The sequence below is a fragment of the Triticum urartu genome, chromosome 1 (assembly GCF_003073215.2).
Source record: "Triticum urartu cultivar G1812 chromosome 1, Tu2.1, whole genome shotgun sequence".
Classification (NCBI taxonomy): Eukaryota; Viridiplantae; Streptophyta; class Magnoliopsida; order Poales; family Poaceae; genus Triticum; species Triticum urartu.
The window spans coordinates 563,189,166-563,216,500 of NC_053022.1; the positions used below are offsets into that span (position 1 = coordinate 563,189,166).

Genomic DNA, 27,335 nt, shown 5'->3' on the forward strand with positions numbered 1-27,335 from the left:
CAGACGCATCCGAATGCGTTCATGAGCAAAATATTTCTGTCTTGGGGGTTGGTTTTGAGGATGCATGCCCTTAGTTATTGAGTCAATTGGTTCAAAACATGTACACTACTATGAACTAATTTAAACAATAACCTATAGGCCTTTAGCTTTTCTTCTCTTATCCTTTGGTGGTTAGAGCAAACTCTTCCCTCCAGGCTTTGTCGGTGAGTATGTGGATTCGCCTCCCCTCTGCCTACCGCTCCAGTGGTCGGTGGCGGGGAGGGGAATCCCGGTGCCTCCGCTTCGGTTAATAGTATACATTAGTGTTTTTTTAGTCGTCACAGGTGCAACACTTCTTCAAGTTTTTCTTCCGAGCTAAGATCCTCCCCAAGTTCATCCATCTGGACGTAGTTACCGCATCTCCCTTGTAGATTCATGTCGTCTCCATGGGGCGGTGAGGTTAGGGTCTCTCGTCGTGTGACGAGATTTGGTGTCAGGTACTTCAGATGTATTTAAGGGTTTAACGACGAAAATCACAGCTCCAGGGAGCTGGTCCTTCGGGATACATTCACGAAAACTTCCCGACTGTTATCGACAAGGTCAAACCGGCTCTGGTAGAGGAGCGGCGGTAGCGGCGTGTCGGCGGCTCGTTCTGGTAGTGGCAGTGATTGTTTGGTGGTCTCTTAATCTCGATGTAATTTATTATTTTTGAGATACTTTACACTCACGGTGAGCTTTAGTTGTCGCTTAAATGAATGTATCTAGTGTTGAAATAGGTTCAGATACACCTATTTCAACGATAACTACTAGTATGAATCGGAAGGAGTAATAGATTTGAATCATTTTCACAGAAACAAAAACAATAACCTTTTAGATGGGTCAAGGGGACAATGTGTGAAACTGAGCCTAGCACGCTGCAAGCACGTGTACAGTTGTTCAGTGATGATTGTAGGAAAAGTTAAGGACTTGGTATAGAGTTGACCACACGCATTTCGGGATGAGATCGTGAGTGAGCCGACTGGAGCGGACTGCCTGGTGCATGTTTCCTTTTTCTTTTCTCATGCCGCATGTCTGCTGAGCTACCGACCAGACGAGCGGGGAGCGGCCGCATCTGAGGCGCATCGGATCCATTTTAATCACCGGATCACCTATGTGATTACCTGAAATATTTCAGTATATTGAATTTTTTTTGACACTGCTACGCGTCTGCCGGGTGATAAATCGATTAGATCAACCACCTCGACATCCATCGGATGTCACCTGAAACAGCTGTCCGATCCACCGTCCTAGCTAACTGAGGACCTTTGCAACAACTAGCTTGTTGCAATCAGGGCCTGCAAAGGTCCACCGAGACAGCACCGCCACCCCGCCATGGCCTGAGCGCCTCGGCCATGGAGCACCGCTGGCTGCCGGAGTTGCCGTGCCTCCTCCGACCCAGCACCCCGAGCAGCTGCCCCTACTCCAGCACGACGACGACGAGCTCACACTGGGCACTCCTCTGGCGATTTCTGCAACTAGAGCTATGTTTCTAAAACATGCATCGTGTTGCAATGCTTCACCCCGTATGCTCAAATACCAGGCCCTCCTTCGACGCTTTCTACAACTGGGGATATGGTTTTGAAACAAGAGCCCAGTTGTAGAAGAAAAAATCTTCACCGTAGAACCGGTTTTTTCTCTCTGAAACAAGACATCTGTTGCAGAAACTTTCTGAAATTAGATCCTGTTATTGATAAAAACTTCACCATCATCTTTTTTTTTCTGAAACAAAACCTCTGTTGCAGAAACCATCTGAAATAATATGCTTGTTGCAAAAAAAAATAGCTACATGAGATTGATAGTCAGCATGAGCGCTCGATCAAAGTCGATCTAACGGCTACGCGGGCGACAGACATTGCGCACGCATCATCCGGCTGAAGAATAGCGTTTTTCTTTTTTTAAAACTGTATATTGGATTTACTTATAGTAATTCATTTTCCAACTTTTGTTGGGATTTTTTGCGGGAAAGATGTTTCACCTAAGTGTTTTTTTTATATATAGTGGCATCTCCAACGCCCTTGTATGGGACGCAGGGATTACATATACAAAGAAGACCTTCTTTTCGAGCTCCTTCCCCGCTCCCTCGCGTCGCCCTCTCTAGGGCGACTCGGGGGCGACCAACCTCCCCGTCTGCCTCCCCCCTCCCTCTCGATCCCTTCCCTCGCCGCCGTCGGAGATGGGCGCCGGGTCCCCCGCGCGGCCGCCGATGAGGGTGGCGGCGAGGCCCTCGGTCGCGACTCTGCTCGGGCTCGGGCCTAGGGTTTGAGGCGACGGCCTCTGCTGGTGAAGGCGGCGTCGTCCTGGCGGCGGGTGGCGCTCGCCGGTGTTGTTGGCCGCCTCTTCTCGGCCGCGTGGGCGGCCAGTCGAGTCGGCGGTGGATGCGGTCGCCGCGTGGAGGGATCCCCTGCTGCTCTCCTTCGCCAGATCTGAAGACGGCGCCCCCATGCCGCTGCTTCCTCCTTGTCAGTCCGGCCGGATCTGGTGACTGACTGCGCGGATGTGGGGTTGGGAGCTCTGGATCGGAGTAATTTCTTGGCCGGCTGCGGCGGCCACAACGTCGGCGCGGCGCTCCAGGCGTTGTTTCCTTCTTGAAGGCGGCTTCGAGATCCAGCTTCCTCCCCCTCGTCCTCCCCCTGCACCTAGGTGAAAACCCACAACTTTGGTTGGGCGGCGGTGGTGCCCGGATCCGTCACCTTCTTGAAGGCACCGCTTTGGGTCCGCGGGGAGGTGGGACAGCTGCAGTGCGTTCTTGGCGTTCTTGATGGTGGCGGTTCTCTCTTCAGTGGTGTCGCTTCGCCATGGTCGGTCGGCCTCCTCTTCAAGACATCGTGCCCTCCTCGCCGCATTGTCCGGTTTGTCTGGCGGGTCGACGCCCTCGGCCTGGGGCGAGAGGGGATAGTGGTCCCCTCTACGGCGACTTGGACGCGTCGGCGGCTGAGGGATGGTGTCCTTGGCAAGGTCCGGCTCTCGTGGTGACTGCGGTGCTCAACTCTTCGCCGTGTCTTCCTGGGGCGCTCCCGTTCAGAGGCTAGTGTCTTCGGCGTGCTTCTTGCTGTAGGCTGCGGCTTGTGTTTCCGGTAGCTTGCTTGGACTGGTGGTCGCGCTCGGTGCCTCTTTCTTCTTGCTTGCTCTAGAGGGAGCAAGCCCCGTTTGCTGTGGCGCGACCCCATCAAGCCCTCTGTTAGGCCCCCAAGTTGTAGCCTTTCTTCTTTGGCCGTAGCATTTTAGTCTTCCTTCTGCGACATGTATCTGCTGCTTTGTTTATGTTTGTTGTACCTTGTTGTAATCCTAGCCGATTAATGGCTTTGTTAATTCAAAGCCGGGCAAGGTTCAAGCCTTTTCTCAGGCTCGGCCATTACCTTTCCTCTAAAAAAACATATACAAAGAAAAAAGAACTAGGGAACTAATATATTGAAACTCGACTAAAATAGAAGAGAAATCGACGTCGATAATCATGAAGTTATCCGGGAGACAAATGCGAACAATCACATCAGCACAAGGCAAAACTACGGAAACACAAATAGCTAGACCAACGGTACGTACTCCCTCCGTTCCGGATGCATCTAATACTAAAACGTGATTTGATACATCCATATTTAGACAAATTTAAGACAAGAATTTTGGAACGGAGGGAGTACTTAATTATGTGTACCGACTCTTTCCAACACGTTAACCCAAAAATCAAATAGATGAGAAAAATGTGCTCCTCCAATCTTCCAACGTCGTTCAAAGTCAATGGAATGCCTTGTGAAACCGAGCCTGACAGCTCACTTAAACTACTCCATTGTAGATGCGTTTTAGACAAATTCAAGTCAAAACGGGACGGCCATGTGAACTTGAGCCTAGAGCCGCGTGTACAGTTGTGTGCATGATACTCTACTTGGCTACTTGCTATGATACTACGACTTGGATACTACGAGGATCTCTAACCTTCTTCTCAAATTTCCCGGCTCTCAAAAAACTGGAAATATAGAGTTAGGGATACCCTTCTCAAAATACTTAACTCCTTCTACCTTGAGGAGACGGCCCCAAAAACTTGTCTCTTTACATGAACATCTGGCTTAAAGGCATGTGAGATTTAGGAATCTGCAAAAAACACTATAAGAACATCTCTAGCAAATAACAAAAAACTCCCTCTTTAAGTGGTTATTGGGGCTTTCCCTAGATTTTTTAAAATATTGTGTGGATTGCTTTTGTAGTTTCCCAATATACATCATACATGTGAAGTTTACATGTCGTTGGGTCATCTTTTATTTCTTTTCATTTTTCCTCCCACATCTCCCTCCCCCCTCATCTCTCTTCGATTGGGGCAGAGCAGTGGCGGTGGGGTTCGAGGCGGGTGGTAGGAGGTTGAGGCCAACCGGCGACACCCGACCTCAGTTGGGGGAGGAGCTCTGGGGACGGTGCGCAGCATCTTGAGATTTTATGAAGTCAACATAGATGCCTTGCAGTCGGCTGGAACGTCTCCATCCACTAAACGAACATCGCCGAAAGTCTGAAATAAATACAGTAATAATGCATGCACAAATGCAAGTTTAGAAGTTGAACTCTGGTAGGCTTAAGATACCACAATCGTTCTAACAATCCAACCACAAGTTGGTTTGATCGGAGTTGTTTTTTCTAATAATATCATAAAAGAAAGTTATTGGAAAAAGAATCGCTGGACCCTACAAAACACATGTCTCTACAAACAAACCAACGCGGAGCAGCATACCAAAAAGACCACAAATCACTCGCGCGAGCACGTCTATCTCAATTCTCAACGCGTCCCCATCCCCCTTTTCCCTCCGGTACAGCCTCCAAAATCGCCGCCTCCGACCGCCGAAATTTGGCCGCTCCGCCGCCAATTAACGCCGGGAACCAACCTTCCCGTCCACCGCCTGCGCGTGTGTCGGGTCGGCGGAGCTGCAAGTGGCTTGACGGTCGTGTGGTCCACGCTATCCGGTGACGGTGCCGCCCTGCCGTGATGGTTCTCGCGTGTGGCCGCCGGTGCCGCCAAGGATCGTCGGGCGAGATCCATTAGGACACGGCGTTCAGCGTGCCGACCACTCCTCCTCTTCTCCGGCGAGGAGACTGGCCTGGGCGCCTGGTTGCCGCGCAAGTCGTGGTCACCGCCTCCTTCCTGGATCTAGTGGCTGCAATTAGCGGTACTGTCCACGGCCATCGCGGTCGCGGCACCCAGCGACCAAGCACCGAAGCACGCTTGGCAACACCCGCGTATCTTCGTCGCCGTCGAGCGGCATCCAGGTACGGCGACGTCCTGCTTGTCTGCTTTTGCCGATGTTCATTTTTTGTTACAGTGTGCGTGGTGACATCGTGAGCTGGAGGCGTTGACGTGCAAGCTAGTCCTCTGCTTCTCTGTTCCCTTTGGTATTGATGAAGCGGATTTAATTCTATTTTGACTTGCTTGCAAAAATACACAGGAGCTATATGCCTATATGGTTGTTTCTCCATTTCAGAAACCCCATTCTGTTTTGTGGAGTATGGACCTATGTGTGAGCCAATTATTAAGCGGTTCCTCTCCCAAAGTCAGCATACCCAGCCGAAAGTATTCTTGAGCCTTAACTACGAATATAATATTTTAATTACAAATGATAAGGAGATCTCAGATCTGTCTCAACCGATCGCTGCTGATAATTGGTTTGGTGCTACTGTACAAGATGTCTAGTTCAGCGCAGTAGAAGACAATTGGTATTTTGTTGCATAGTGGAACACATGCAAGTGCTAACCCATAGAGATTCAAAGCTTTTTTTGATTTTGTTTTTATTTTTTGCAGTGGTCAGATTCAGAGTTGTTGTCTGTGTTATATACTCCCTGATGGGATTTGCGATTCAACTACTGATGGATTGATGATTCAAAGTCATTATTCTTTTACATTGTACAACTGCTTTTACATGCTGCTGGACTAGTTTTAAGAGAGTAGTAGTTGGTCCAGATTGTTTGTTTGGAGCCACACTAAATGAGGTGCTACTAGTACCTCTCTGTACAAATGTTATGCTTTGCAAATGGATAAAAACTTGCTTCAAATATACTTTTATCACAAGTTGCCATAATATTTACCATAGGAGTTTGTAGTTTTTTCGGTAACTGGCATCCAATAATAACCTATGTAATTAGCCTTGCTGGTAGAATGGAGCCGCCATTAGTCAACCTTGGTCCTTTTCCAGTGACTTGTGTAATTACAGGATTTATCTATTGACTCTTATATTACTTGGTGTCCACAAACTTATACAATTAGCCTTACGTAGGAAGTGGAAAATTAACCTGAGCATCTTTGATTCTGCAAAGTTGTAGACTATTTTGAAGTGCAAAATATTGTCAGCTTGCCTGCTTACAGGCTTTCCATTCTCTTCTACATTTTTTGTTTTTGTATTTGCTAAAGGTAGGTAAACTTTTATATTGTTTCAACCGAGTAGAGCTAACCCACTTCTGTTCCATGCAGGATCTGCGGAACTCCCAGGAGACAGAGAGCCAGAAGAGGACAGAAAGATAGAAGAGAAAGAAATCTCTGCCGGTCCCACTCCTGACCGGTTGCTTTTCTACTCTCCTTTTCTCCTGTCTCCCGGTGCTCACACTAGTATACAAGAAGAAAACAAACTCTAGAGACCTTCAGAGAACATACAATGTCCAACTTTGCGCTTGGGTTGACCAAGACGGCAGTGGAGGGGACATTGAGCAGGGTCCAGTTAGCGATCGATGAAGAGAACAAGCTGAGGGAGACGGCAAAGCAAGACCTGCGGTATATCACAGCTGAATTTCAGATGATGCAATCCTTTCTAAAGGTTGCTAACAAGGAGCGTGCTAGTAATGAAGTGGTGAAGACCTGGGTGAAGCAGCTCCGAGACCTTGCTTTTGATGTCGAAGACTGCGTTGAGTTTGTTGTTAACTGTGCTGTCTATTGTCTTGTAGTTTTGTTACTTGTGCTGATGCTTTCCACTCAAACCAATATACTGTTGTGTCATGACACAGAAACGGTATTGAAACAGATCGACATAAAATGTATCATGAAGATACGAGTATAGAAACCTTTCGTGTTTACCGGCAGCCTGGGCGGTTGCGGCGAGCGCAGGACTCCCCGATCGTTACAAGCATGGAATGGGGCATCTCCCTCTTTAGATTGTGGACCTGACGGAAAATGCCTTTATTCCGTCCGAGAGGAGCTATTGAACACGAAAGATGGAACAGAATCAAGGATGGTGACAAGATTTATCATCCACCTCTCACCCTTAGTCTTTAATTAGTGATGCAGCTGAGATGAAGACTTTCCATGAAAGCAACCACCTCTGTCTTTAGTCTTTATTCCTTAATTAGTGGAGGGAAAGAGCATCTATGATGGAAGAGGATAACTAGCATGGAACCGGGTACCTCTGTCTTTAATTTGTGGACCTGATGGAAAATGCATGGTTCCATCGGTGAAAGAAGGCTAGCCACCACGGAAGAAGTTCCCTCAGGTGGATGCAGCTTTGTTTCCTGTTGTGTTGAACACGAAAGATGGAAAAGAATCATGAATGAGGACTAGCCGCTTAGCAACCGCCTCCCCCTTTATTCTTTGCTTAGTGATGCAGCTGAAAATGTGCTGGACCTTAATACATCATCAGTTTTAATGACACACTGGACAAACCTCTCAGAGCTCTTGTGCGCCTTGATGGTACCACATGGCCATTAGCAACTCAGGATTGAAGAATAGAATTGTATAACCTCATGAGAACAAGAGACATGGACAAGGATCAAAAGGTAGAAGAGCTATACTTCCTTCAGTAGTGAGTTTCTATTAAACTCAAAGAAAAAAAAGTAGCTATAGCAAAAAGAGCATCTTGTATAAGTTTGTACCACATAATTTTGAATATCTATAAAGAGCAATTGAAAAACGAATATGAACAAAATTAAGTATTGAAAATATAAATATTGTGTAATACATCTAGCCGTGAAAGTGCGTGAGCCACCCCACTAGTTTCTTTCTCTTGTGATGGTTGCTCCTTCGCCACGAAAGTTGATGGTTGCAGATCTGTACCATAGAGGTAAGGCATCAAGCAAAGGTGATCTAATGCAGATGGTTATCAGCTTTGCAGCGCACCGGATACTATCCAAAATATCCGGCTTGCTCAACGAATAGATGCTTTCTCTGGATATGGTTTTCTTCCGTCTTCTCTCCCTCTTTATAAACCATCTGCATATTAGCAGGTCACCTGCGCTGCCTTGTACCCATACTAGTACACAAGAAGGGAACAAACTCCAGAGACCTTGAGAGAACAAACAATGGCGGACTTCGCGCTTGGGTTGACCAAGACGGCGGTGGAGGGGACGCTGAGCAGAGTCCAGTTGGCGATCGATGAAGAGAACAAGCTGAGGGTGACGGCAAAGCAAGACCTACGGTACATCACAGGCGAGTTCCAGATGATGCAGTCCTTCCTTAAGGTCGCCAACAAGGAGCGCGCCAATAATGAAGTGGTGAAGACCTGGGTGAGGCAGCTCCGAGACCTTGCCTTTGATGTCGAAGACTCTGTTGAGTTTGTTGTCCACCTGGACAACAACTCGGCCTTGATCTGGTTGTGGCGCCTGGTCCCGTCCTGCATGGCACCGTCTCGGACTCGGGACCTCGACAGGGCGGTTGCTGAGTTAAAGCAACTGAAGGCGAGGGTTGAGGAGGTAAGCCAGAGGAACACACGCTACAACCTCATCAGTGACTCTGGCTCCCATGCCAAGACCGCCACACCGACCAAGCAGCTGGCTGCCCTTACCACCACCAACCCATCAGCATTCCACATGCTAACTGAGGTCTGGGAGGCTGCTGGGAGGCGACGCGGCATGAGCGACCTACAGAAGTTGATCCTAGGTGAAGGCAGTGACCTTCAAATGATCTCCGTATGGGAAAGTACGGCAGCTGATCTTGGGACAACATCCATTTTCAGCATGCTGTATAGTGTCCCAGATATTTGCCGAGCATTCAGAAGACGTGCATGGGTGAAGTTGATGCATCCTTTTAAACCTGACGAGTTCCTCAAGAGTTTGCTGACTCAGTTCTACGTGAGATCTCACCAAGAAAACATAGATGTAGATCATCTCACGAAGGCTGAGCTCATGCAACAAGTGAAGGTGCACAGGTATCTCATCATTCTAGAAGTATCTGATGTGGTTGACTGGGATGCCGTCCGAGAGTACCTGCCGGACAATGAGAATGGCAGCCGAATCATCGTGTCCACAAAGCAATTAAGGAATGCACTCTTGTGCACAGGGGGCGGGGAGTACCAAGTTTCAGAGCTCAGGAGATTCTCTGATGATCAATCTCTTTGTGCCTTCTCCAAGAAGGTAATTAACCCAGAACAACATCTTCTACTTCCAAACTATACTCCATTCCAAGTACTTGAAGATTTTGACTTTTCAAGGACTCCACTGTGTATTTTGACCTTTAGTTTCTATACAAATATGTAACAAATTAATACAAAAAGTGATAAATCTGATGGCACTATTTTCATCTAATCAATCACAGCAATTACATACTTTCTAAAACATAAATCATAATTATATAAAATAGTTGGCAAAGATAAAGAAAATTTATACCATACTTTGTGAAGTGCTAAATATCTTAGAACAGATGGGGTACTAGGCTAATCATAGGTTTGTGGTCTATTTCTTACTCGGTATCTCCATCAACGACGCTGTAAAGTTAGGTTCTCATCTTCTCAAAAGGAATACCAAACAATGGATGTAACTTAATTGACCATTGTTAGTTGGCTGTAGACATAATAGCTAGTACTCCTATATTGTTTGCAGCATTTATACAAATCATGTTGTTTTAGGTTTTGGCACATTGTTCCATGCACAGATATTCTATGTACCTTAATATAAGACGTTTTTTTGAACTGCAAAAACGTCTTATATTAAGGTACAGAAGGTAGTATATATAATTGTGATACTATGAATCTACTTTTGATGGCAAATATATGGTACCATTTCCATTGAATCAACCTAAATATCTTGTTATGTATATGAATGGTCAGACTAGAGAAGTTCACCCGCTCATTGTAGGAAATCTTCTTTCCAAAGGGATGGATTATTAATATCTATGGTTTATTCTTTGTCCATCCGTTTCCAAAGCATCCAGAGTTCTAAATATCTGGATGTCGAAATGGTTAAAATACATATGTAACAAATACATGTGGTTTATTATTTAAAAATGATGCATTCTAATTGGCTTGGACTTCGTACTCACAACGAACTAACAGCACATCGTATTTGGATTTAAGTGGTTGATTTCCATTATATTAAATGTACTATACTGAATCCAAAAGAAATATAGGCTATATTGGTAGATTATTGCAAATTTGATATACTTATAATTATCTATATGTATCTTATGTTTATCTGGCTGTCGTTTTTATCATCTGATGGTGTTGTGTGAAATGTGGGACATCTTAAAAAAAATTCTAGAAAACAATCAAAACACTTGCACTAGTAGGAAATAGGATTTCTTACCACCATTCAGTTTTTAAAATAAAATCCAATGTAATTTTCCTAAAGAATCAAGAAGTAGACTAGGTTTAAATAATGACCTCGATATATAATCAAATTGAATTTGGTCACGTACTAATTCCTAGTCAAACCCAGGTGCACCCTGACACAGGTACTGAATAGTAGTAAAACAGAATGCATGAAGACTAACTGCTGCAATACGGGGTATCTAGTTTCAGAATTTGGTAGGATAAGTTAATCCTAGTAATAATAGGTAGAATATGTTAACTACATTATTATCAAAACTGTAATAATCCTGTAAGAACCCCCACCCCCACCCCCCCTCACCCACCAACCCACACACCAAGAAAGTCCCAACCCTGAACCAAGAAAAGCGTGTACTTTGTGCAAGGGGGAAAAAGAGCACTTCAAGTAGAAGCTTATAATTGAATGCGCAGTTGGATTAATGGGAATTTGAAGCTTAAAGTCCTGCCCTTCTAGTTTAACAGTTATGGCCCTTACTTGCAGGCAGGGCGTCACAGTGGTATGCACGATCTTATTTGGCAAATAAGGTGCCGTGGTGTGATTTCACTATGGGGGATTAGCTATGCCAAATCATCACTCATCAATAAAATTTACACCAGCATAGTGTATAAGAGTAAACAATTCGACGTTGTTGAATTTCAACGACACAGCTGGGTCGATGTACCTGTTCCTTTCAATTTGGAGGTCTTCTCTAGGTGCTTACTTGTAAGCTTTCGTTCAGAAGATCTCCAAGCCGAAGAAATTGCAGTAGTTGGTATGATGGGAGGGCCAGGCTTAACTCAAGAGTGTTGCAAGTTTCTGCGTGAAAACGATTGCCTCGTTGTTATTAATGATCTGCAGTCCACACATGACTGGGACTTGATAAAAACTGCCTTCTTGTCCGAGCCTGTTAAAGGATGTATTCTTATCATTACAAATGAATCAAGTGTTGCCACACATTGCGTAGAGGAGGAAGATGGGGTTCTCAACATCGAAGATTTGAAAGCCCACACTATGCTTCACCCCTTGATAAAGGTACGCATGCTTCCAAATCTCAACCTAAATTGAGCCCAATTCTCTTTGTCATTGACCATCTCATTGATGGGCAAAAATCATATTGATGGAGGTCGATCGGACCACCGGAGGGTCTTCCCAGCAGCATGTCGAACTCTTGCACCTATCGTTTTAATTATTATGTATCTTTACTTGTAGGATTGTCAAAACTATGGAATTAGAGGGAAGGAGGCTACTCACAGGGGTCGCCTTTTCTCCATCAGATTGGGGGAGACGCGTGAATGGTTCACAAAATTTGGACACATGTATCGGGAAGAAGTGAGGGACCTTTGGTTTCTTTTAGACAATCCTGGTGTGAGCTCGTTGTGGGGACCTGCTGGTGCTGGGTTATCAACTCTTGTTAGAATCTTGTACTACAAGGTAATGCTTAGGTCTGATGCTTCTTGGGAGTGGGAATATCAAGAGAGGCCAGTTAACTGGGAAGAGAAAATTACAATGTTTAGCTGGGTTGATGTGCCCCATCCTTTCAATTTAAAAGACTTCTGTTGGCGCTTGTTACTGGATTTTCGTTCAGATGATCTTCGAGCCAAGAAAATTGCTGCAGTTGGTATAATGGAAGGCCAAGACCCAATTCAACAGTGTTCTAAGATTCTGCGTGAAGACGAATGTGTCGTCGTTATTGATGGTCTACGGTCCACCGATGATTGGGATTTGATAAAATCTGCCATATTACCTGACCCAATTACCAGCCATATTATTGTCATTGCAAATGCTGCAAGTGTTGCCACACATTGCGTAGATAAGGAAGATCGAGTGATCAAGATAAATTGTCTAGAAGCTGATATGGCCATTGGTCCCCCGATAAAGGTGTGTTAATTTCCTATAAATAGAGCTAATTCTCTACTGTGCCAATAATCTATGGATTAATTTCCTTCACATATCTATATATTTAGAAGAACTTCCATTTTATGGTGCAAATGGAGTCTGGGACTTTACTCTCCAAATTTAGTGCCTAAACTTTCTAAACCTACTCATTTAGATCGTATATATGCTTGATGATCACTTATTCAAACTAGAAATCAGAACAATGGATTATTTTTCCCGTAATGTTTGCCTAAAATTCCTACAGATCGGGGGCAACGTCGCTACTCACACTCCAGGAAAGAATAAAACAGAACACCCGCCGCCACTCCAAGCGAGCCCCTGCGCCGCCCATCCCTCACTCGCCGTCGCCGGAGGAAGGCTAAGGGCAAAGCCCGACGGCTGACGGCAGCGGCGAGGACACGCACGGCCCATGCCCACGCCTCTCCTCGATCCCTTTCATTCCTCCCCAGCCAGATCTAGATCCACTCCCGCCGCGGCCCTGAGCGCCGTGCCTCTCCCGCTCATCACCAACCTCCGGTCGGCTCCCGAGTGCGTCCCATGACCCTTCCTCGCCTCGCTGGGCTCGCTCCCTTCCCTGGCTGCACGGGACGGCTCAAGCTTGCTCCCTCCTCGTCGCAACATCCAGCTCCTCGAGAAATTGGATCTTTTGCCCCACTTTACTTCTCCATTTGATCATTTGCGCCCCTCCCCCCACCACACACACACCCTGAGAGGCTGCCGGGTGGGGTGCTAGAAGACTCAGAGCTCAGCAATGTCCACGGGCGGAGCATTGACAGCGAGCAGGTCCAAGGGCGGAGGAGCTGGGTGGGGGGGGTAAGGAGCTGGACATTGCCGAGCTCTGGGTCTGCTACCACCCCACCCACTCCCCTCAGATCCAATTTCTCAAGTGCCCCACTACCTTTGCTCCTGATCTGTCGGCTGCGCATTCGTCGTTTTGCTCCTGCTGCTTCGCTGTCTGCTGGTCGGTGGGAGTGGGGTCATTCGGTAGGTGTGGAGGCCGGAGAAATCCTTGCCGGTGGTCGCCAGCCGACAACGTTGATGTCTGCGGGCGCCGCATCCACCTTGGTGGCGTTGTCTTGCCTCCATCACACATACGTTTGGCCTGGAGACTGAATCCCTGCCGGCTCCTCTGCTCTGCCTCCCATCGTCCTGCCTCCTGCTCCCTTCGTGTTGATGTGTCCTTCTCGGCAAGCCCGCAATCTCCACTTCTCACCGTGAGAGCTTCCTGCAACACTATGTCCGGCCATTGCTTGGATCCTTTGTTCTCATCAACTGGTGGTCGTGTGTGTGTCCTCCATCTACCCTCCGCCATGCACCATCTGCCTTGGTTGAGATATTTTCTTTTGAGGCCTCTCTGTGAGCTTCGTTGAGATATCCCTTCCGGTGGTGAATTTAACGCTCTCTCGGTGCATGCTCGCTGAGCCGGCATCTCCCCCTCCATCCTCACCTCTCTGGGCACCCCCACCTTAATGTTGGGTGTGCGATGGCTAGGGGTTGGCAATGGTGCTGCTCCCTGGTGGTGGAACCCTGCGTTATCTTAGGTCTGTGGTTTTGATGTTGCTGTTGCTCATGTGCTCTTGCGGCGACCTCCGAGCTTGCCGCCTTGTTGTCTTGCTAGTGCTACCTCGTAAATGGTTCGGCATAATCTGAGCTGCTTCTCCCAACCACCTATCTCTTCTGGTAGCTAGTTGGCCTTTGTGTTGTGTTGTATCTATGTATGGGGTGTTTTGTGTTTATCTGTTCTTTTGCCCCTCTGGCTGTATGTTTTTTGGGTCCGGTTTTCCTTATAAACTAGATCAATGTTTTTGATCCGGTCTTTCTCATAAACTGGGTCACGGTTTTCGACTTGGTTTCCCTTATAAACCGGTTCATTTTCTTTGAATAGAGATCATATTCAGGTAAGGATCCCCCCCCCCCCCCCCCCCCCCCCCCCCCCCGCGGTGACATGTTCAAAAAAAATCCTATATAGATGATGATTTCCAAATATTTCAGCCTATTTTGGCTGTTGTAGCGAATAAATCTTTTTTAGTTTGAAATACAGCAATTTGAATTTCAGACGAAATTTCTTGAGTTATTTTTCCAATCAATCATACACTCTTTAATTGACCTGGATTAGATAGATGACAAGGTCTCGAATTCAGGTTACAGTTAATGTTCTCGTTTGTAAAGGACTCACCATACCCGTTAGTTTAAAATAAAGTATTATTTTTCCATAAATTTTTTGTATGAAACACACAAACTGTTTTGTTGTGCTAGTGTTATTTTCACTTCTCTTGTATGTCCATTTAAGCAAATACTTTGTACCACCTGTTCATGAGTTCGTTTTGATTCCCTGTCATTTTAACTTAAATTTATGCGCATGGCACATCTATTATGGAGAATTATTACATACTGGGGGTTTTCAAGGACTTCCGGATGGGCAAAATTCCTTATCTTATTCAGATATAATAGAGAGAAAACTTTTGTGTGACTCCAGCCAAGCGATCTTATGTTCGTATGAAAAAAGTGGAAAATAGCTAAAAGTATTTGTCAGTTGACCCAAGAAGAAAAGTAAATTTTGTATGCATCTATGTGGTCTATGCGTAGCTTGAACGGCTACAAATACAATGTCTATCTATTTGTTCTGATTGAAGATGCACTACCTCCATTCCCTTATACAAGACCACTATGAAAAATACATTTTGCATCTAAACAAGGCCACTACAGTAATTGAGATAGAATTTAATGATGTTTTCTCATACTTGCAACTTGTTTAATACTTGCATGCATGTAGTCGTAATGACACTGTGCTACTTCCTTCCCATTCCTTCCTAAACCACAACCGGCGGGCATGGCTTGTGCTAATTTAACAGTTCTGCATGTAACTTGCAGGGTTGTGCTTCTCGTGTATTCTCCAACAGGAGAGCAGAGGCACGTGCCTTGCTCAACACATTTACACTTCTTGGGCATCAGAATCGATCAGCTGCTATGCTTCGCCGCAGTTTAGATTCCTCGGGTCCTAGTGTGTCCTCGTTGTGGGGAATTGCTGGTGTGGGGAAGTCAGCCGTGGTCAGAAGTCTGTACAGCCACCTGTTGCTTGGACTGGATCAATATTTCAAGTTTGGCAGCGGACACAACCTCACTGATCCCCGAACGGAATTTACAATGTGCAGTTGGGCAGACGTGCGTCATCCATTTAATTTGACTGACTTGGCTTGGCATTTGCTCCTGGATTTTCATTCAGATGATTTTCAAGCTAAGGAAAAGGCAGCAATTGGTATCATTGAAGGGCAAGATCCGGTTCAAGAGTGTCGTAGAATTCTGTCTGAGTACAGAAGTCTCGTTGTTATCGATGGCTTACGGTCTAGAGAGGATTGGGACTTGATAAAAGCCGCCTTCGTACCCGATTCTACGAATGCATGTATCATTGTAATTACAAATGAAGCAAGCGTCGCTACACATTGTGTAGATAAGGAAGATCGAGCGATCAATGTCAAAGGTCTTGAAGCTGACATGGCGCTCGTTCTCTTCAAACAGGTGTGTGTGCTCTCAACCATTTATTTATTAATCTTCATTGAATCAAGGTATACAAAGTTTAAAATCCCATACCGGGATAGGCATAGCGCAATGCGAATAAGTGGGCAGCATCATTGAAAAAGCACCCATGCTTTTGAGATTATTGTGTATATTTAAAACATCAACAACGAAAATGATTTGATTTAACATGGTCCCTCCCTCATACCTACTCTTTTTACATGAGAGAAAAGAGTACATAATAGATCTGAACCGTTGATCTTATTAATTAGTGATCGATTAAGTTTTATCTTTTTATCTCACATGTAAAAAGAGGAGATAAGAGGGAGCGTGCTAAAATTTGCCATGAAAAGAAGAAAATCTTGTTGACCTAGCGAAGGAATGATGTTGTAGTGGACCTGTAGAGGCAGAGCAGCTCGTGGCGGACCAGTATAGTGGCCACACTGCAGTCCACAGAGCACAACAGTGGGAAAGTAACTGGTATACTCCGCTGGTAGCGACAGCGTGAGTAGGACTTTTGCTTCTTGTTCACACTCTAGTACTAGTTCGTAATGCACATACTATGCAGTCCATAGTCGGTTCATTTGTCATATAAAAGGATTTGTAATCTCTCCTTTATAATCAAGCCATTCCTCGAGAGAAAACTTTCAGCTTCAAATCTTAGTACTACTTGTGCAAGTGTACCTGTGTGTGAGTGAATATACTCAGCTTTGGGCACCCCTAGCACTCATAGAATATGACCCTACCGTACCACTCATAGTGTAGGACCCCTAGCACTCACAAAACAGGCCCTAACACTCCAAATCAGGACTCCTACCACTCGTAAGGTAGAACCCCTAGCACCTATAGTACACACCTTCCATAGTAGTTTGGGCTAACAATTGGCATAAGAGATTCGTTCAAGTGGCCATGTCAGGTGACACAAAGAAGCCCTCCGCCTCGGGTGGTTCCAAGATGCTGCTAGAGACGCAACTGCGGACCGCGAGCGGGCGGCTCCAAGTCACCGCCTCCACAAGGGGAGCGCCATTGCTCGGTGAGTTGAGGCTGCAGTCTGGTACGGCGTGGCAACCGCAGTGACATCGTGGTAAGGGAGATTGTGTGCGAGATCATTGGAGGTTGTAGCGGCACGAATATCTCCTTCCTGATGCTCACTCGCTCGAACTACAACGAGTGGGCGCTGATCATGGAGTGCAAACTATAGGCGGCAAACTTATGGTTCCCCATGGAGGACGACACCGTCTCCAGGAGGGAGGACATGCATATGGTGGCTGCGCTGATCAGCTCTACCCCAGAGGAGATAAATGGCATGCTCGCGACGAAGACGAGCGCCAAGGAGGCATGGACGTCCATCAGGACCCAGCGCCTCAGCAATTACCGCATGCACGAGGCGAGCATGCAGAGGCTGCGGGTGTACTCCGAGAACATCATCTTCAAGGATGGAGAGCGTGTCGATGACTTCTTTATGTGGATCGACAACCTCGCGACACAGCTCCGCTTGCTCGGTGACACTGTCGACGATGAGAGAATTGTGTAGAAGTTCCTGCAAATTGTCCCCTCTCGCTTTGCTTAGGTAGCAACTGCTATCGATACTCTGCTTGACCTATGCACGCTCTCCATCGAGGAGCTCACGGTCTGGTTGAGAGTGGCCGAGGACCACCTCGATGGTTGTCGCGAGAATTCTGGTGACAGACGACTCCTTCACACATAAAGGGAATGGGAGGTGAAGAAGCGGCAGGGTGGCGGCGGTGGCGCCTCAGGAAGCCAGGGTAACCCCGGTAGAGGCGGAGGCCGGGCTCAACGTGTCGGTGAAAGCCAGGGTAGCCCCAACAACAGAGTAGGCTAGCACGCGGTCCTGGCAACAATGACCACCAGGACAAGTCCCGGTACTGCGGCATAAAGGGCCACTGGGTCCGCGATTGCTGCAAGAGGATAACTGACGAGGCTATCACGGCCGTGGCGAACCTCATCCAATTTGATGTAGACGGTGGGCCAAAAAGGATGTTGGCTTGCGCCCAAACCGTGCAGGAGGGCACAACGCCTCCCACGAGCACGGTCTCAGCAATTGTCGAGTCCGTGCATGCGACACGGAGCCCATCAGCAGACTCCATCCCTATAGTGTTGGGAACTTACCCGACACCATCATTCTCGGGGCCTATTGACTGGGAGGCGATGAAGGCACATGCATGGGAAAGCCACACCCCAACAACCAATTCCCCAGCGACGCTGGTTCTTGTCTCGGCAACCACGGCCCATACAACGTCGGGTCCTGCAAAGTCCGTGCAAGAGTGCACGACGACTCAGGTCACGGCTCGACCATGATGTTGACGACCATCAAGTCTGTGCAGGAGTGCACGATGACTCGGGTCGGCCATACCTTGACAACCAAGTGTCGGGTTCCACCACGTTGGTAGGAGATGGCACCCCAAAAACTGAGGTGTGTGTGGCTACATCGTCCTCAACGAGGAGAGAGCTGTGACCACACCCGTGCTTGTTGGAGACAAGCGCTACGAGGTTTGGTTCCTCGATACCGACGCCATGAACCACATGACTGTTACGGTCGACGTGTTCGCGGAGCTGGACCGCTCGATCACTAGGAAGGTGCGGTTCATGGACGGCTCGATGGACGACATCCACAGGCATGGGACCATCATCTTCGCCAACAAATGGGGTGACCATAGGGCGTCCATGGATGCCTTCTTCATCAAGGCACTCAAGAGTAGCGTCGTGAGCATCGGCCAGTTCGACGAGAGGTGGTACGACATCACCATCCACCGCAGAGTGCTCTCCGTGCAAGACGAGCGCAGGCGGTTGCTCATCGAGGAAACCAAGGATCAAATCTCCTATACAAGTTTTTCATTCACCCCGTGCATCTTGTGTGCCTCACCGTGGGCCATGTTTCCGACGCTAGGCGTTGGCATGCTTAGCTCGGATACCAGCACTTTGACAGATTGCAAGATGGCTCGTGGCGGCCTTGTGCATGGGCTGCCGCACATCATGCACATCAACGAGCTGTGTGATGCATGTCTTGTCGGGAAGCGCCGGCGTCTGCCTTTCCCAAGAAGGCAAGGTACCGGGCAAAGAAGCCCCTAGAATTGGTCCACGGGGAGCTTTGTGGCCTGATCACCCAGCAAAGCCAGGCGGGTGTCGCTACATCATGTTGCTCATTGATGACTACAACAGGTGCATGTGGACGATACTTCCTCGCCTCCAAGGATGAGGCGGAGCAAGCCATCGTAAAGCACCAAGCTGCTGCAGAACTGGAGTACAACCACAAGCTGCGAGTGCTGCGTACGGTTCGTGGCGGCGAGTTCACATCGGCCAGCTTCTACAAACACTGCGATGACAAAGGGGTACAACGACATCTCACGGCCCTATACTTCCGCAGCAGAACGACATCGTCGAGCGAAGGAAGCAGACGATGCTCAGGATGGCACGCCGCAGGTTCAAGGTAAAGTAGGTGCCAAGCACGTACTGGGAGGAGACCATGCTCACGTTTGTCTTCATCCTCAACCGCTCCTTCGGGAGGCTTGGTACGGGAGGGAGCCGGACGTCTGCTTCCTCTGCACTTTCGGATGCGTTGGGCACTTGACGCCCACAACTGAAGAAGCTTGATGACAGGAGCACTTCAATGGTGTTCATAGGCTAGGAGACAAGGTCCAATTAAGGCGTGCAATATGCATGACCCAGTCGTGAAGCATGTACACGTCTTCCGGGATGTTGTCTTTGCTAGGACACATACTGGTGCTGGGAGGCACCGGGGGAGACTGCAGCAAGAAACTCCTTCACCATTGAGTTGAGTACCCGGTGTACTTCGGCTCCTGGGGAAGGAGTGTCCCGGGAAGGGCAATGTCAGGCAGAGTGATCCTGGGAACTGCAACCCCGGGAGTTGGGAGCCCGGGAAGTGTTTTGTTGGGAACGCAGACCCCGAGAACATTGTCCCTGGGTACAACAACTCAAGGTGGATCCGGGGAAATTTGTGTCCCCAACGACAAGGTCGGACATGTTCGACGCCAACGACAACGTCGCCGCTCCAGATAGGTAGTGCCTTATCGGGGATCTTCTCGAGGAGACTGCGGGACAACAGTACCTTTCTGAGAATGAGGATGATGACGACGATGATGGCGTTCTGCATCTGATGGCCAACGAGGTGCCGACCTCGTTCGTGGAGGTCAAGCAAGAAGATTGTTGGCGCCGAGCAATGTTGGACGAGCTATTGTCAATCAACAACTCCACTTGGACATTCACCATGCTGCCTGCAGGGCATCGAGCTATCGGGCTCAACTGGGTGTTCAAGGTGAAGAAGGACGAGCACGGCGCCATTGTCAATCATAAGGCACACCTCGTCGCAAAAGGTAACACACATCGCGTAGGAGTGAACTTCGAGTAAGTCTTCGCACCTGTGGCAAGGCTCGAGTCTGTTCGGCTGATCCTTGCCATGTCGGCACATCGAGGCTGGTCCGTACCCCACTTGGACGTCAAGTTGGCATTCCTTAACGGTGATCTCGAGGAGGACGTCTACATCTCCCAGCCACCGGGCTTCATCGCCGAAGGACACGAGCAGGGCGTGTAAATGCTACACAAGACCTTGTGCAGTCTCCGACAAGCCCCGAGGGCGTGGAACGCCAAGTTGGATGTGAGACTCGCATCACTTGGGTTCTCCCACAGCGCTTCTGAGCATGGCATGTACCCGCGTGGCACCGTGAACATGCTGCTCATTGTCGGCATCTACGTCGATGACATGGTCATCGCCAGGGTAGAGCCCGACATGGTCCAATGCTTCAAGGGAGAGATGCAACGTCTCTTCAGCATGAGCGACCTCGGGTTGCTCCAATACTTCCTCGGGTTGGAGGTAAACTAGGAGCGTGGTTGCATGATGATCACGCAGGTGACCTACGCCGCCAAGATGCTGGAGCGAGCCAGCATGTCTGATGCCACACCATGCAAGCTCTGATGGAGGCACGACTCAAGCTTAGCAAGGAGAGCCCCGAAAAGCCGGTGGACGCAACGTTCTACCGCAGCATTATCGGGAGCCTCAGGTATCCCGTGCATACCCGATCGGACATTTCGTTCGCTGTCAATTTCCTGAGCAGGTTCATGGAAGCCCCGAGAAGCTATCATCTCGCTACCGTCAAATACTTGCTATGGTACATCTCAGGCACGATCATGCACGAATGCGTGTATCAACGTGGCGATGGCGAGAACCAGGTCGGCTACAGCAACTCCGACCATGTTGGTGACCTGGACTCTAGGAAGAGCACCTCTGGCATACTTTTCTTCGTCGGAAGCAGTCCGGTCAGCTGGCAATCAATGAGGCAGAAGGTTGTCGCAACTTCTTCATGCGAGGCAGAGTAATCGCGACAGCTACAAGGCATGTTAGGGAATCTGGTTGGCTCGCCTTCGCAGCGAAATGCTAAATCCAGACACTGCCCATGCGCTCATCTTCGTCGACAACAATGAGCGCACTATCAAATCAATCCTTAGGAATTTTTCATAAGGATTCCATTCGTGTGAATCAAATGCCCTATGTAGGAAGAATCCAAATCCTCCAAATATTATATCAATTCCATTGAATCAAACCACTCGTGAATCTAGAACCCTGACAAGCTGATCTCCAACAATTCCAGTTGTCTTTAACACTACTAGCTAATATGCCAATAGACTCAAGTCCCAGCCGGCATATAACACCACTTGAAACCATAGTGCACAACATTAGTGTTGCCTATTTTCCTGCAAAAAAAAGGTTTAGTGTTGCTATTTGATAGTGAATCTGGATTTTTATTTTTTGATATTGAGGAAAATTAGGTTCGGTCATGTAAGGCATAGAAAATAAATGCAATATTTGATTTTATTTTTCAATGTTTAATTTAAAAACTATTACTTATTTGATAGGAAAATCTGTATTTTTTTTATGTTGGTACTGAATAACTTATGGTAACTACTATTTGCAAAATAGAGATTTTACACTATTTTTAGAAGCTAATGTATTTCTGGATTATAGATCACAAAGGATGGGATAGAATTGACTCCTGACGAGATGGAGCTCTCCAAAGTTACCGTAGGCAGATGTGGTGGGATTCCTAAAGTTATTGCTACTATAGGCCAACTCTTCACCAAAGAGAATGCCGCTAGAAGGCACTGGTCTGTATCGGCCACAGATTTGTTGAAGGAGATAAATGATGACTTTATGCACAAGTTGGAGACCGATCAAGAATTTCACAGTTTAAGGGATCTATTCACTTGGATGCAGTCCTACTTTGATGGTTGCTCAGATTCCCTCAAGCCATGTATCTTCTATCTGTCAATCTTCCCTCGAGAGCACAAGTTTAGGCAGAGACATTTGTTGAGACGATGGATTGCTGAGGGTTATTGCAGGGACACACATAGTGCTACTGCAGAGGAGAATGGGAAGATGTTGTTCATGGAACTCGTCAGATTGAGCATAATCCAACAATGTCAGAAGGCAGGGAAGTACCTATACCAAGTCAATGGTTTCTTTCATGAATACATCATTTCACGGCGAATGGAAGACAACCTCGTCTTTGCACTAGAGGGGAATTGCAGCCCGAACTCGCAACATGCAGGTCAACACCTCACCATAAGGGAGGACTGGGACAGGGACATCACAGTGTTTAAGACCATTGATTTCTCACGTCTACGGTCCTTGACTGTGTTTGGGAAGTGGATCTCATTCTTCCTCTCCTCTGACATGAGTCTACTTCGGGTGTTAGATATGGCGGACACATCAGGTATACTAGATGCTGACCTTGAGCAGATCGTGAAGGTGCTACCTCGTCTTAAGTTTCTCTCTCTGCGAGGATGCAAAGAGATAAGCCATCTACCAGAATCATTTGGTGGCCTGAGGCAGCTGGAAACTTTGGATGTCAGAGACACCTCAATTGCCATGCTACCATCGTGTGTCATCAAGCTACAGAAGTTGCAATACATTCGTGGTGGCACCATCATATCATCAGATGAAGGTGATGAATCTGTTGCAAGTGTACCAACAACAAACGTAGAACAAACATCATTGCCACCGGAGGGCAGTGATGACATGGTCACAACACTACCGGAAACAACAGCTGAGGTTCAGATATCAACACCACCTGAAGGTAGTGATGACGTGGTCACAACTCTGCCGGAAACTACAGAGGAGATTCAGACATCAACACTACCAGAAACGAGAACAGAGGTTCAGACATCAACATCACCTGAGGGCAATGATGACATGGTCACAGCACTACCGGAAATAACAGATTTTCAGACATCAACACGGTTGTCATGGAGCTACCGGCCATGTAGTTTGGTGTCTAGCTGGTTATCCAAGTTGCGCAGACGCCGACTTGATAATGATGGTGTTGAGGTTCCTGCAGGGATTGGGAGCATGACAGCCTTGCATACTATTGGTGTTGTGAATGTCAATATTCCTAATGGAAAGGCAATCCTAAAGGAGCTTCAGAACCTTACACAACTGCGCAAGCTCCGCGTTTCTGGCATAAACAGGCAGAACATACAAGAATTGTGTAATTTCATCTCCGGCCACAAGCATCTGGAGTCCTTGTCAGTGCGACTCGATAAGGATAAGGATAAGGAGGGGTCATTTGCTTCTTTCGGTGACATGATTTCCCAGCCACCCAAGACCCTAAAGAGCGTTAAGCTGTACGGACATGTAAACAAACTGCCAATTTGGATCAAACAGCTTCATAATCTCAAGAAGTTTTATCTTGAGTTGACTATACTAGTGCCGGAGGACATGCACTTCTTTGGTGAATTGCCAGATATATATTGCTTACATCGCCTTTGTGTCAAGCCGATTCAAGATGGTGAACTCCATTTTAGCACCCTGGGAGATGTTATCTTTTGGAGATTACGGGTCCTAGAGATCAATTGCACCTCCAAGTTACTGGTAACTTTTGTAGAGCCGGTGATTTGGGAAACTGTGGTGCTGAAGATTCATTGCTCTGGTGGGGCGTCCTTGCAGATTTCTGGAGTAGAGCATCTACTTAGTCTCAAAGAACTGTGGCTGAAGGGTTCCTACAGCGACGAACTGAAACGAGAGTTACAAGAACAAGTTTCCAAGCATGAAAATAAACCTGTCTTGAAGCTAGTGCAGCGACACTCGCCCTAATAGGCTCTCTCTATTCGTGTGTTGTTATTTCTGTACTTGTAAGCTGTAACAAATCCTGTAGGAAGGAGTATGTTCTGCATTGGTATCGACTTTGCACTCATATATATGAACTTCTGACAAAAAAATGTTCTTATGTTGTCTGTATTTGTTTGTGCTCTGGCACTTATGCCGATTCTAGAATTGGACCCTTACATTTGCTACATGTGATTATTTCATTGTCATTCCGTAACATATGTAGTGGAGTTTTTGAAATCTATATATGGTTTGTGAGCGGAAGACCAGAAAACTCGAAGCGGAGATAGATTTAGTTGGGTATCCATGCATTGTGTGGAGACGATCAGACTTGAAGAAACAAATGTCTGGTCAGATTGCCAGTTTATCTTGTGACTCGCTTCTTACTTCGAGTGTTTTGCTCTAGTGAAATTGCTTGCTTGTGTTTATGTGATGGTAGGGGAGATCCTGAAGCGAGATTGACTCGATTTTATCATGGGACCGTGGCCTTCCTAGGTTGCTCATAGATTATCCTGATTGACTTATCATATGTTTTGGCCTTATGATTATTGCTCATGCTAATTCTCGGGCATGATCATCCGATGAACACGTCAAACAAAAGATAGAATTATTATTTGCAGATAGATACCCTGTGCTATTGATTCACAATTGATTCAGTAACCAAGTTCCATCTTCAGCATTTACATCAGAATGCAGCAAATACAACTTCAGCACGCCTCCATGAACGCCACACTGATATCATTATCTGATGAAATGACATATTTGAACCTCCAATAACAAAGTAAGCAGATCGGCGGCATGACAGCCAAGACCAGGCTTGATCAAAGCAGTTCAACATCAGGAGCATTGGACCATTTATGCTGCAAACAGAACTTGATCAAAGTAAACAGATTGCCAGTTTATCTGGCTGGTGCTCCACTTCCTGTTTGGAATGTTCTGCTTCAGTGAACTTGCTTGCGTGTGTTTATGTGATGGTAGGGAGATCCTGGAGAGAGATTAGTTAACCTGTTCCGAGGAAGTGCTTGGCACACCAGATGGAGCAATACCGATACTCAGACACATCAATTCGCGTGGCTTCCTAAAATCAGCTTAACAGATAACATCGCACTTGACGTTCAGAAGCCACACAGGTCTGTATTTTCTCATAAAATAAGTGTACATCGTCACAAGCTGGTTTCAACAGAACTAACAGCTTAAATAGCATATTTAAGTGTCACTAGATTCCAGGATAATACAAACTTAAAAAAATTACAAACATGAGAACTAAACTTTTTTAGGACAAAGCATGAAATTGGTACGGATAACTCCTTTCAAAGGGATCAGCTAGATCCAAATCACGGACACAGAAATCCGTAAAACTGCCATGAAAATGATCCGTTGTAAAATGAAGCCGAGCACCTCCTGAGGCCTTCTTATCCAGTTGAAGCTTCTCACGTTGCCGTGTAAAAAACTCCTCTTTGAAATTACTATGATAAACCTGAAGAATCATTAACTCTAGCACTCTCGCGTTTAGTAAAAAGAATGTGGCAAAGTCAACATCTGACTTGGTGCCCACATAATATCGCCAGTCAATTGTCTTCAGACGGATGTCAAGAGATCTTATTAGATTCTGGTGTTTACGGAGCCACAAATTCTTTTTCCCTGGCTTAATTGACTAACAAAACATAACCAAATGAAAAACGCCCAGTTCAGAACAATAAGCAGATCACATGAGAAATGAACACTATGAACCATTAAGGAAGAATTGTTACCTCAATGTACAGCCTTTCCAAGCAAGGAAAGCATCTCATCAAGTCAATAACAACATCCAAACTAAGAGCAATCATACGAACAGATAAAATCTTGACAGTGCGCACCGTCTCCGTCAAGCTATGAACACGCAATCCCTTCATGAAGCATGGAAGATGACATTATAAACCATCTATAAGTGCAGAAATTACATAATTCATCACCATAAGTGCAGAAATTGATCGAGAAGGAAAGTGGCACCTGAATAACTGTCGAGTATAGCGTGAGTGTGGTACTAAAATCATGTTGACTAAAATCAGATAAATGGGAAGATAGGCAGCCTAGGGTCTGCAATTTAGGTGCGGAGATTACCGATATATGCCGGGATTCAGCTGAGCCAAATAGGAGCAACTTTTCAAGACAAGGGGCATTCTCGATGATGACTTCCTCTAATCTGAGGTCTTCCCAATAAGCTTCCACACCTATGCCTCTAAGGCTGATGGAGTTGATTCGGACACAACGGAAGCCAGAGCCGCGGCGAATCAGCAAGCACTCTAGAGCGGGGCAACCATCAATCATGGTTTGTAGTGAGGATTCGGATATGGTGACATTTTCAAGCCCGAGCCTGTTAAGCTTAGGGAAGAAAAGCGCTTGGGCCATGCTGTCAGGGATGTGGCACTCTCCGATGGTGGCAACACCGAGGGTGTCAGAGAAGCAGAAGGCAGCTTCAGGCAGCGGCGCCGGCTGCGGTATTCCCCGTGGATATGGTAAGCTGTACTTGTACTTGAAGCTGCAGAGCTCAAGCTCGTGGAGGTTGTCGAGGGCGGGGGATCTGAGCCAGGCGTCGGCTCGGTCGACGGGCGCGCAGAAGCGGCGGCCGGGGCCCCGGTGGGCGGCGAGAAGGCGCGATATGGTGGCATCAAGGCCCTCCTGGCCGAACAGGAAGGGATGGTAGCCAAGGTTGAGCGGGGCGGAGCGCCAGAGGTGGCGCCACTGGGAGGCGAGGATCTGCGTCCGCGCGCCTTCCCTGGTGGGGAGGATCCAGACGATGTCCCCGAGGACGCCGTCGGGGAGGCCGCTGATGCGGTCGCCGGCCCCGCCACCTTCCGCTGCGTCCAGCGGCGGACCCGCCGTAGCTTCCGGGCCGCGCCCTTCTTCGAGCACGGGCCGCCCGCCTCCACCTCCATCGCTGGCGTGGTAGGGTAGGGTTCGCCTCTGAGCGGAGGTACGTGGTGCGGCCGTTTGGAGAGGGAAAAAAGAAAGGGGAAGCGCCAGGCATCAGACTAGAGATGATCTCTTGACATCAGACTAGCTAGTCCTAGACCATCCGATCCAACTTATACCCAACGCTCCATCTGTTAGCAAACCCCGTGCATCATTTGCTGGATTGAAGCCTCAATTGGCTGGTTCCTCATAACTGCTACGTGCGCATGCATGGCCTGGTGGTCGTTCCTTTTTTTACGGGATGGGCCCGGTGGTACTTCTTTCAAACAAATTGTTTGCTTCCTACTTATAGGCTCCGTACAATTAGTTTGCTTCAAAGATTGATGCATCATTTCATTTCATCTAA

The 27,335-nt window shown here is 47.3% G+C and overlaps 2 protein-coding genes and 1 long non-coding RNA gene across 3 annotated transcripts; 2 read left to right on the forward strand and 1 right to left on the reverse strand.

Annotated features, from left to right (window-relative positions):
* Window positions 1–4,718: 4,718 nt before the first annotated feature.
* On the forward strand, window positions 4,719–7,051 carry LOC125530652. Its single transcript, XR_007292971.1, has 2 exons — window positions 4,719–5,262; window positions 6,458–7,051. It is a non-coding gene; the product is annotated as an uncharacterized LOC125530652 (long non-coding RNA).
* A 1,146-nt stretch (window positions 7,052–8,197) lies between these two features.
* LOC125530642 (disease resistance protein Pik-2-like) lies at window positions 8,198–24,158 on the forward strand. The gene is made up of 5 exons (XM_048695034.1): window positions 8,198–9,321; window positions 10,993–11,523; window positions 11,701–12,369; window positions 15,259–15,903; window positions 21,899–24,158. Exons 1-5 carry the CDS (start codon window positions 8,272–8,274, stop codon window positions 24,023–24,025), a joined length of 5,022 nt encoding a protein of 1,673 aa, XP_048550991.1. The 5' UTR covers window positions 8,198–8,271; the 3' UTR covers window positions 24,026–24,158.
* Window positions 24,159–25,824: 1,666 nt separating this feature from the next.
* LOC125533164 (F-box/LRR-repeat protein At3g26922-like) lies at window positions 25,825–26,992 on the reverse strand (the record flags this gene model as incomplete). The annotated part of the gene is made up of 1 exon (XM_048696919.1): window positions 25,825–26,992. A coding segment is annotated over one exon (1,086 nt), but the record flags the coding sequence as incomplete, so codon positions are not given.
* Window positions 26,993–27,335: the final 343 nt, after the last annotated feature.

Excerpts from the sequence above, each read along its gene's own strand:
- LOC125530642 (XM_048695034.1), top strand. The coding sequence starts at position 8,272 with ATGGCGGACTTCGCGCTTGGGTTGACCAAGACGGCGGTGGAGGGGACG. Across the intron at positions 11,524-11,700 it reads TGCTTCACCCCTTGATAAAG|GATTGTCAAAACTATGGAAT; the intron begins GTACGCATGCTT and ends CTTTACTTGTAG. Across the intron at positions 12,370-15,258 it reads CCATTGGTCCCCCGATAAAG|GGTTGTGCTTCTCGTGTATT; the intron begins GTGTGTTAATTT and ends TGTAACTTGCAG.